General features: G+C 32.8%; 1 protein-coding gene across 7 annotated transcripts in view; it reads left to right on the top strand.

Moving 5' to 3' along the window:
* LOC117175209 (uncharacterized protein CG43867) overlaps positions 1-11,823 on the top strand; it is a 629,535-nt gene that overhangs the window by 496,615 nt on the left and 121,097 nt on the right. For all 7 annotated transcript variants that reach the window (XM_033364853.1, XM_033364852.1, XM_033364851.1 and 4 more), the window contains 2 exons: positions 6,839-7,112; positions 9,782-10,171. In XM_033364853.1, coding sequence (XP_033220744.1) covers positions 6,839-7,112; positions 9,782-10,171 — 664 coding nt within the window. The remainder of the gene's footprint in view (positions 1-6,838; positions 7,113-9,781; positions 10,172-11,823) is intronic.

The raw sequence follows: 11,823 nt of genomic DNA, 5'->3' as shown, positions 1-11,823 counted from the left end.
GAATAATATTTTAATTATTTTTTATCTTAACCGGTTATAATCCTCTAACAATAGGAAGGTCAGATGAAGCATACAACCGCCAGAATGTCAGGCAGTCAGTAAACCCCAGATTTCCAGTATTGTCAAAAAATTACACGCTCCCACTCCCGCTGTACCCTTCCTGAAACATGCAGCTCCTGTTTTCGGTTCATCATGGGTATACATTCGGTGACGTGTTGCCCGTTACCAGCCGCATAAAATACAGCATATTTTCAATCAATAAAAAAAAACTAACAAGACCATTTTTCGAAAAAGTGCTGCAAGCGGGCTTGTATGTGAAAATGTGGCATTTGTAAAAGATGCACTAAAAATCAACCCGTTTGAAATCTCTCAAATGCTTTGGGTCAAGAAGAAGTATAACCAAAATCTCTATCTACAATGGAATACTAGAGTGGTCCAAAACATATCAGGTTTGAAATTTCCGAAATGTTTATGTACCAACGGGTTTTCATAAAAATGGCATTGTTTTTTTTTAAATTTAGAATTAATTTTTAGAGGTGGTGTAAAGCTGCCAAAGTTTAGTAGTTTTGAATCGGAAGACCAAGTTTTGTTCCGGGCACTTATCTAAAACCCAGCCTTTCATACCCGAATAAAAAAGAAGCAGGAAGCATCACAAATGGTCAGAAGTTCTGACAATTTTTGAGAATCCTGAACATTCCTGAGAGTCTGATTATTTCTAAAAATATGCTGATTCGCATACTATCAGTAGTTTATCGGCTGGGAACACAGGTAAGCTAACCGAAAAGGATTAACAATTAAAAATCTATTTTTTTCAATGTTGCATATACAGATAATTTACGGGTTTCGAGGATCTCAGATACTCAAAAATTTTCCTGAACCAATTAAAATTAGGATAAATATAATGTGTCTTGTAAAGACAAAGAGATACGCCAAAAAGAACCAATTTTTCGGATTCGCCTTCAGAGTCATTTAGTATATAAATATGAATAATTAAATATAAATAAAAAAGAATATGCATAAGTGAATATAATTTAATCATTAATATAAATAACCTGGAAATATAAATGGATTAGGCTTTATGTCCTTCTTTCATGGCCTCCTAATAAAAGGATTATCCTCCGAACCCAATCTCTGACGATTTCTGAACATTTTGTCATAAATTCTGACTTCCTGACAATTTCTACCGAGAAACGTAACAAAAGTGATCATAAATGCTTAGAATTCCTGACATCTTCTTAGTAGGGTAGCTTTATGGTCTAAAGTCATCAAACGATTTATGGTTATACTAGCCTTCAACCTGGAACTGGCGTAAGAGCTTAGACTAGCTATCCTTTTCAAAACTATTTCTTTTCACCTAGTAGTTAAACTTGTGAAGTATTTATGATGGTGGTAATTCTTTAAAAAAAGTTTCAAGAAAAGCACCAGAAGTAAAAAAAAGCTCAAATAGCTAGACTTTCAATGTGTTGTTTTCCTTCTTATCATGTAGCTATTTTTTCTACTTTTCAGTATTTGTTCGTGAAAAAGTAAACTTTCGTTAAGTTTAAGCTTAAAATCAAAAAATAATATAGATGAATAAATGTGGGTCACTAAAGAGTGTCAAAATGGCAATGGTGAACATAAATTACAGCTTCAAATATAATTTTTTTTAGAGTTCTTTGTTGCAACTGAAAATGCTGTGCGCCATCTCTAAATATTAATAAAAATTTGATTAAAATACTAGTCTATCTTTTGAAAAGGAATACAGTGGTGCATAAATATTTTGGAAATTCCAAACCTGATGTTTTTTTGGACCACCCGACTATGAGAAGTTGCTGACGTATGACGCAGCGCGTAAGCTCCAGTCCATTTTCTCATACGCTTGGTGAATACACTTACATCGTGTGTTAACGAACGTATCTCATTGTAGACAGAGAAAATCTAGAGACTGTGTGGTCCAGATGCGCTTTGTCGACATGATGAAATAATATATGAGACATATAAAAGTGACAGTGAATCTCCTTCTTCTCATTATCGGTCTCTCTTGCTTACACCATAGGTACAAAACATTTGAAATATTTTGCAATCTTTGTAACCTGTTTTTAGATTGTAAAATATTTCGAAATCTTTGTAAAATCTCTGAAATCTACCTAAAAGTTTTGAAATATTTAACATTTTTGTAAATATTTTTGTACCCGTTTAAAATATTTTTATTTATGCTCAAATTTGTGTAAGATTTTCGTTTAATTTATCCTTTTCTTGCAGTCTTTTTGAATCTTTGTGAAGTGTTTAGAAATCTTTGAATATCTCAGAAAGATTTACTTGTTCTTTAATGTATGTCAGATTGTATTTTAATTTAACTTTTATCCAATATGTTTACTCATAATTCTGTCTTTTTAAGGCAGTCTGCTTTACTAATTCGGATATGCTGAACACGAATCTAGCCATAAAGAGCACTCCTCAAGTGAAATTTTCGAATAATTGTAGGTTGAAACCGCCAGACAAACACTTTTTTTAGTTTCTTTAATAATTTTTAGTACTCAAACGTTTGTAACAACCACCTTTGAGGGGTACTTTTTAAAAATAATTTTTTTTCTTACGGTCATACCTGTAGATCTGGGACTGCTTGCGGTAAGACACAATTCCGGCTTTCGTTGGGCTAAAAGTAGAATTCTTCTTAATTTCTTCAAAATTTGATCAAGGGTTGACTACGCTATAAGGGTAGCTTCAATAAAATAGTACTTTAATTTTTCCAGTTTCAATAATTGAACGGGACGGTTTGCAGATTCATTGTAATCTCACGCGATTCAATAAAGTATTTTAAATCGGTTATATGTTGCGGATTTGTGATAATAAATGAAAGAAATAATTACCTAAAGTGCGGAAATAATTAATTATATCATGGTCTGTAATGCAACAACTCCAATAAACTGTATATTTACTTTGGAAACTATTATTTAAGGCAGTTTTTTTTCGTGTTTTCAGTGATGTTTAAATACGTGTAAATCATGAATCTCTAATCTAGTTCTCAGTATCCTCAGTCGACGAGGATGCTGCGAGGATTGGTACCTTTTAGGAATGCTTAGTTTATAGATCTCATCATAACATCATCTGTATTTTTCTAATGAAATAAGCTAGGTTTGATATTTTGAAGAAATTCTAACTTTTTACTAAAACCGAGTTCTGGGATTTTCTTACACTAATTATTTTTATCTAATGTTAGGCAACACCAAAAAAGTATTTATCATAATACCGTTGTTGCAAGACTGCGCTTTAACTATCCACGAACTATAAAATGTACATAAAAATTCGGAAAAAATGTTAACTTATCTCTAATCGTTTGGTTCTTGAACTTTTTTTGCTAATTACTTCTACTGCATGTCAGAAAGTACCAAAAAAGTTCTATCCTAATATCCTTATTGGAAGACTCCCGAATGAAAATGCTTTCACTTGATATAGTCTTAACTTCGAGTTCAAGATGGTGATGTCTGGTTGCGTCAGTCTGTATGGTGATTTCAAGTCGGCGTATAATTGTCTCAAGACGAACTGCTCTGGACTTAGAATTGAGATGGTTAATAGATGCGAAGGATAAAAATTGAATAATGAAAAAAAAGTTTTTAAATGCGTTATTTTTAAGTTGACAATTCAGAATCTGTAGGCTTCAGCGACTACAGCCGTAAAAGATTTATTTAAAAAAATTTATTTTAATATGTAATATATAAAAATAGACAACGTTTTAGTATCGTCGCTAAACATCTATGATACAAATGAAAATTTGTGAATGAGTTGATTAAATATACTGTATATTGTATAAAAATATAAAAATTCGTTTAACCATGAACAAAGATTAGCTGTTATGAGCAAAATTCCTCTTTTCGTGAGGACCGTATACGTGCCCTGCCTTTTAGGCAACCTTTTTACTGTCTCAAGTCATGAGATCATGAAAAATTCGAACCTACCTCTAAAAGTCTAGTTGTAAAAACTTATTTGGGTACTTACTGGTATTCGATGCCCAAAAAGACAAGAAAAGGTTTGATCCTAATTTGTCCTCGTAAAACGCAATCTTCTCCTAAGGATATTGAGATGAAGTTTTTGCTGGAATTGTCCGACATCGAGTATTAGGAATAAGTGAATTAAAATTCAAGAGCTGAACGTTCAGAGGAAAGTCCTAATTTTTTCCGAATTTTCGAATTCATTTTAGAGTGCGTGGACTGATAAAAAACACAGTATTCTGATAATAATATTAAGATCAAACTTTTTTATGTTGCCCAAGATTAAATAAAAGTGATTAATGAAAGAATATCCGAGAACGGAGTGTTTAGTGGATAATATTCCTAATATCATTTGAAGGGCGGCACTACACAACTAGATAATCCACATTTTTCCGAAAATGGATTTATTGCATGAAAATTTTTTTTAAAAATCAAACACACATTGTACTCAAACGATTTGTTGAAATTCTAATTTTTTAAGACAGTAATAAACTAAATATTTTCTTTAAATTATAGGTAAAGTTTAAAGTCGGTATTTATAGCGTAGCAATTTTTTGTCCTTCAGTATCAATATTTTCTACAAATACAATCGATTATTATAAAAAAAGAAATAATTTCTTTCTTTTTAAAAGCCTTTAAGCAAAAAAATGGTTTGTCGAAGTGCAATACCGTCACACTAAATTTGGATTTTCCCGTTACAGAATCATTTTTTTTGTATCAAGCATATTTTACCCTTATTAAGCACACTCAAATCCCGGAAGCAAGTTTTCATTTTTGTAAGTAATTGAAAATTCGATTTTTAACCGTCACCAAAATTCGGTTATCAACATGGTTCATATTTTAACCTCAAAATTCTTGGATGAGCTACCCGGATTTGCTTAAATTTGTTAAGTAATACCGTTTTCACCCAAATTTAGAATCTCAGTATCTCGGGACTAAGTTTGGATTTTTCATTTAAATTGCAGATCGCTTTTTTGTCTGAATCTGCAGCCAAACCTTCTTCGATCTGTGTTTGGTGTAATTTTGAGATCGTCAACTTGCACATATCCAGTCAACTCTTGCGTATTTCAAGGTGCACCTATTTTAAGGCTTAGCTAATTCAAGTTCTCAATACTGTCCTATTGCAATGTTTTTACGTCACCTTCCATCGCGGTCAATGTATGGTCTCTCCCGAGTTAACTGCTTACCAATTAAAAAAAGGCCCGAATAGCGGCAAACCCTCGTTGGTTTCAATTAAGTATTTTAGCATGACGTTTTCAGACGACCTTTCAGTGTCTCGAAATAAAATATTCTAAATTTGAGGTATAGTATCAGATCGGGTACTTTAACCTCAAATTTCGAATAGTTTAATGTATTTCGTGAAACTAAAAGGTCTTCTACTGACAAAAGGATAAAACAGAGTTCCGCAAATGCATCACACACTTAAAAAACATTATTATTCACACCCTTATAACTTACTTTTACGTTTAAAATATTTTCTCCGTAAAGGCCTATGCAGTCCCATGCCAAGAAATACGCGAACCTTCCAGAAATTTCCACCTATCCTAACATGACGGTGACATCATGCTACAATACTTACTATTCTGCGACATATTTGCATAATTTGCGAATTTTATATTTGTCATGTCGCACATCAACAAAAACACTTGACAAAAACTGTCATGCATGATGCGCAAATGCGTATGCATATTTGCAGTGCGCGCATCTATACAAGGCCGGGAGAGCCGATGAACTTCGCTTAACAAAAATAACCGAACGACTCGCGGGAGAGGTAGGGGCCCCTTTAGCCTTGAAATTCGAAAATATTTACGTTTTGCGGCTCTTCAATTCCACAAAAGTTCACTGTATTTCCTTAAAACTGGATAGCTTTTTCTAATAAAATGTTTTTGACGTCAAATGAACAACACTTTCGCTCAAGAGCGGACTTTTATTCCATCCACAAATATTAATTTTGATTTTATAATGAATTATTACCGTCTAAAATCATATAGTCAACTATTTTTACGGTAATTCAACACACACACAAAAGTTGTGTAATTCCAAACATTTATACATTAGTATTTATAAACGTTTCGAACTTCAGTGACACGCTATGCGATAGGTGTCAAGTAAAACTGCGTTTTAGACTGCAGATATCATTCTGTCAACTTCTAGATTCTCCAGGTGACTCCTCAACCCCACATAGACGTTCCCTGTGGCTAAAATCACAAGAGGATGAATTTGAACATTTTTCAATTGCTACAGTCTCATGATTTCTTGCTTTAGTGGGCCATACTCGTACTGCTCATAATATTTTATTATTATTTAAATTAATTAATTTTTTAACTGATTTTCTGGTGTACCCGATTTTTATCATCAGCCACGGACTCAGTGAAGTGCCTGATGTAATGAGGATATTATAAATTAATTAAGTACGATGTTTGAAATCTTTTGCGATGATGTGGTAGTAGGTACAAAATTACGAGCATGGTGTTGATTAGAGTTCGCCTTTTAGCGTTGTTATCCTGACGCAGCGGCTGCGAGCGTTGAAGGTAACAATAGTTGCCTTATTTATATAAATATTTATTATTTCTATGTTGATTTATTTTCGTACTAACAGAAAAATAATAGTTAAAGAACATTATTTGTGAAGTTCAGCAAGTGAAATGACTAATCACTACCACACTTCAAATGATTAATTATTTGTTATAATCGTTCATTCGTTTTATCGGTTTTTGTTGGATTAACTCTATTTTAACAATTGGTTTCTTTAACCGCTTTTTCCAATAGTGTTTTTCAAGTGGTTATTTGGTTGAAGCACACAACACTAATTACTCTGTATATTATAGAGAACTAGAATCGATCGTTTAAAAATATTGTACTTTTTATAGAATCAATAGAGCTGATGGCGCAGCCACCTTCGAAATCGCGACGGGAAAAAAGACTTATTATTTGACTGCAGACTGCATTGCTACTATGGAAGAGTGGATTAGAGTTTTGCAAAATATACAGAAACGAAATGCCACCAAGCTGTTATTAAATGGGGATGACAACAAGCCTACAATTCAAGGATGGCTCACAAAAGTGAAAAATGGTCATGCTAAGAAATGCTGGTGCGTTCTCATTGGCAAAATGTTTCTTTATTTTAAATGCCCGAATGATACGGTGAGTATATTTAAGGTCACATTCTATAAATTGCATTAATATGAATTCCGATACTTCATATCCGATACTTGGTCGGAATAAAGCATTTTTATTTCGCTTTACATGTGCGAAATATCACGATTTCCATGTATCTGTTACAAAATTGTATATTATTCACCCAGAGAGAGATGCGGTATTTGTTTAACAAGTGTTGAAAAATTACATGTGTCAGAAAAAGTCTACAAAGTACCCGTAAAAACCCCATTGCGCCCCCATTCGGTTCCTTTTTAAAAAACTCGAAAAAACAGCAAAATCAACTTTTAAATTATTGAAATTCGGATTCTACGTTAAAATTCCCCATAGAAGGTCACAGAATAATCGCAATAGTTTTTTTTTACAACGGTAAAAAGTTTAAAAAAAAATATGAGACGTATATCGCCTGTTTACTGCAACTTACAGGCGATGCGTTTGACGTGTAACAGTCAACAGGCGTTATACTCTTTATATTTTTAAAACATTTTTACCGTTGCAAAAAAACTATTGCGATTATTCCGTGACCTTTTACAGGGAATTTCGACGTATAATCCGAACTTCAACAATTTAAAAGTTGATTTTGATGTTTTTTTTTAGTATTTTTTAAAGGAACCGAATGGGGTCTTTACGGGTACTTTCTAGAGGCTCCATTCGGTTCCTTCGGTCCGCCAGGGTCAAGAAAGTTTTTGTTTAATTTGAAAAATGCATAAGCTTCAGAAAGGGAATAGAATGATAAGCGTTTGAAATTTGCCCCCGCTCGAATATGTCTGGGATTTTTACTGTGAGTTTGTACTTACGCATGATTAAATTTCCCAAAAGATCAGATCTGAAAAAAATTTGCTTGAGTTATGGGGGTGAGAATAAAAATCAATAATATTTTTTTTTTAGAAGGGCCTAGAAATTTTTATGTGGGCAAAACATGTTATGTGTTTCGATGGGGGGATATTTTAGACAAATTATGAACTTTAAAAAAAGGTCAAGAACAATTTCTAACATTTTTTTTATGGGAAGCTTTTGAGATTATACTGCCATTTCTTTGTAAAAATACCTCTAATTGCTTTAAATAATATATCAAAGTTTGATATTAAATAAAAAGGTAGAACAGGGTAAGAACAATTTTACAATCTTCAGTGTACCGCGTGAAGTGCACCACCCGCCGTATAGTGGGGTATGCGTATGTCTACACTGGCAGTCACGACTTTTCACTGACTAAAACAATTCAAAATCTGCTCTAGTGTCATAATAGAGCTGTTTTAGTATCATTGTATTATTTTTTGTGAGTTTGAAAACAAGAAAATACAAAAATAATTGTGAACGATTGCGAGAATACATTATGTATTCGAGAATTCCAATTGGTTCTCGGGTGAATCTGATTTGAGAGCTCACAATATTTCATATTGTCTGGCGATTGTACTTGCGATTTCTTTTTATATTCGTTTCAAAAATTTTAATAATATATACACTCGGATGCCACGAAAACGTGTGTCACGGTATCACCTTTTCAATAATTTTCAAAATGAAATACATATATGGTTAATATATGTTGGCTCGTTCGTAGAAATATTAGTCGCATGTTTAAATGAGGAACCGAAGAGGCCCGCGTCAATGCTAATTGGATTAGATGACCAACCAAAAGACGCATTTTTGTGACATCCGAATGTACATATTATTAGAGTATTTGAGATAAATATAAAAAAATTGCAAGTACAAGCGTCAGGCAGCTTAAAATATTGTGAGTAGTCAAATCAGGTTTATGCGAGAATTAAAAAGCAAAACTCTTTCTCTATTAATTTTTCATCCTTGATAATGATTTCTAGCATGACATCACGGAATATTTTTGTCACATCTTAAATAGTGAATATTGAATCAATTTGAATTCTCAAGTACATAATGTATTCTCGCAATCGTTCATAATTATTTTTCTACTTTCTGGTTATTATTTAAACTGATAAAGAATAATATAATGATGATAGGTTGGCTCTCTTATGACATTAGGACAGCTATTAATGTGTTTTGATTAGTAAACAGTCGAGACTGACGGTGTACTTATACACATAGCCCACCATACGTCGGGTGGTGCACGTCAAGCGGGACGCTGAAGATTAAAAATTTTTCTCATCATGTTCTACCTCTTAAATTGATTTCAAACTTGGACACATTATTCAATACCATTAAAATTATTTTTACGCGAAAATGGTGGATGCATCTCAAACCTTCCCATAAGATATTTTCCCCTCATTAAACTTGCTCCAACCCTTCTTAAGAAAAAAATGTTTTTTGACTTTTTTCACCCTCATCACTCCCCCAAAATTGGTTTTCAGATCTGATGTTCTATAAAACTTCATCATACATAAGAGTAAACTCAGAGTAAAAATTTCGGACAAATTCGGGCAGGGGCGACTTTCAAATGCTTATCCTGCTACACCCCTTTTCAAAATATTTAGACATGTATGGTTTTATAACTTTACCATTCCTAAAAATCACTACTTTTTCCCCGTTTCAGAGGTATCAGTAAGAGCTGAATTGATGTATTCCTTATCAAAAATTATAATTACATACATACCTGAGTCGTTTCGTAAAAAATTAGACCTAATCAAACTTGATCGAAGTAATCAATTTTCAAAACAATATGTTGACCTTTTCTTTTTTATTTTCAGAATTCAATTGGTCAAATAAATATGCGAGATGCTCGCGTAGAAGAAGTTGAACATGTATCCGACAGTGATAGCGAAGATAGAGATTCAGAATGTTTTCACGAACGCACTATTGGGATATTTCCTACGCATCAGGGCCCGACTTATTTGCTGATGCCACAAAAGCAAGATAAAGACAATTGGCTTTATCACTTAACCGTTGTTTCCGGTGGTGGGCCCAACGCAGGGACTCAATATGAGCAATTGGTACAAAGATTGATGGAAACTGATGGAGATCCAAGTTGTGTTCTTTGGAGACACCCTTTACTTTTGCATACAAAAGAAAATATTACTAGTACATTAACCAGCCTGAATTCTGACGCTTTACAAAATGAAGCTATCAAACTTTTTAAGGTGAAATTTCCAACTTTTAAAAACATGAATATTCTCTTACAATTATTCCTCCCATCATTCTTCGCTACATTTTGCCCCTTGTTACTGATCTTTTCCGTTTCGAAATTATTAGGTATCTTTCTCTCTGCCAATCGAACGGCACTAGACTCTCAGTTTCATTGTAGGCACTGTCTTTGCCTAGTTTGGCACCTAAATCGAGTTGAGAGTGATGCGGCGATAGTATAATTGTCCTGATGTATGCCTCACATACCGGGCGGGCAGAGTGATTTACAGTAGTTGACAGCTATAGATCCAAATCCATTTTTATAATTGCCTTCAGATTATTAACACTATTTTATATTCATAAATTTACTCATCATATTTAATTTATAACTGTAAATTATATACTAACAATATACTATTCTGAAGTTAATTACATCTTTTTCTGTTTGAGACTGTCTTATTCCGTTTACGATATCATCATAGGCATTCTCGGTGTATTTCTAAAAATAATAAACTTTTCAATTCCTTATAAATCTCTGCGTCAATTAAAAAAAAATTTTTTAAGCAAATATCTAAAAATTCCAAACATTTTAAACATATGAAAATTGAGTACTTCAAATTATTATTATAAAATGACTCACAATTTTCTCAGGCGTTCTTTTTCGGAATAAAATAATATGTGAAAAAATGAAAAAAATTTCAAATGTTAATATTACATGAAATATTATTAATTTAAAAAAACTAATCATTAAAATATTATTCCAAATGCTGTACAAGATTATATTTATGTGTGTATTTATAGTAAAATACTGCTGTATGTGATTTAACCCTTGTTTGACACACTGGGGTGCAAATCACCCCAAGCCCACTTGTAAAAGTGGTCATTTTTTGTATTTTTATTGGACATTTCAATTATTGTACTATTGTTACTTTTCCTTTTTGGCCATATATGCTATGTAGCTTTAAAATATAAATTCATAAGAAGTTCTAAAAAAATGGTTAAGTTGAAATAATCAATAATTTATTTATTTGTGCCAAGTCAGGGTTAACATACAGATTTTTGTGACTTCTACATTACATTATTGATAAATTATGAACTGGGATGCATATTGAATAACCTTAATGCAATGCATTCAATTCCGTATTAGCAAATTTAACTCTAGTGTTCATGATATTAGGATAAAGAACACTGAATTATTGAAGGATTTCAGATTTTTGAGCTTCCTGTAAATCTAGAATGACTACGGACCACTTCCAGTGCTTCCTCTGCATAGACTTAGAACATTCTCCGTAACAAAGTTTTTGAGAAGTTAACGGAGAGCGTCACCGTATATTACCGAGAATGCGAGAATTTGTCGAGAATTTACGAGAACTTTTTTTTACTATTATTTTTGTTTTATAAGCTAAATAACGTTAATACGCAGTGCACTTGAACCTAAATACCAATACACATTATAAATTAAAATTATTTTTTAGTTCTACGAGGGTAGTTCAATAAGTCCTGAGAATGACCAACAGATGGCGCGCGAATCGCTCCAAATCATCTGTTTTCAGTCAACACCACTCCTGACTAGATATATGGTGCAGTCACAGTCCACATCTTCTGAGTTTACGTGTTTTTATAACTAATTGAAAAAAAAATTGTTCGTTAAGAAAAATGAAAAAAAAAC

The sequence above is a fragment of the Belonocnema kinseyi genome, chromosome 6 (genome assembly GCF_010883055.1).
Source record: "Belonocnema kinseyi isolate 2016_QV_RU_SX_M_011 chromosome 6, B_treatae_v1, whole genome shotgun sequence".
Lineage (NCBI taxonomy): Eukaryota > Metazoa > Arthropoda > Insecta > Hymenoptera > Cynipidae > Belonocnema > Belonocnema kinseyi.
The sequence above is the reverse complement of the archived record's forward strand: the minus strand, read 5'-3'. Positions and strand labels throughout refer to the sequence as shown.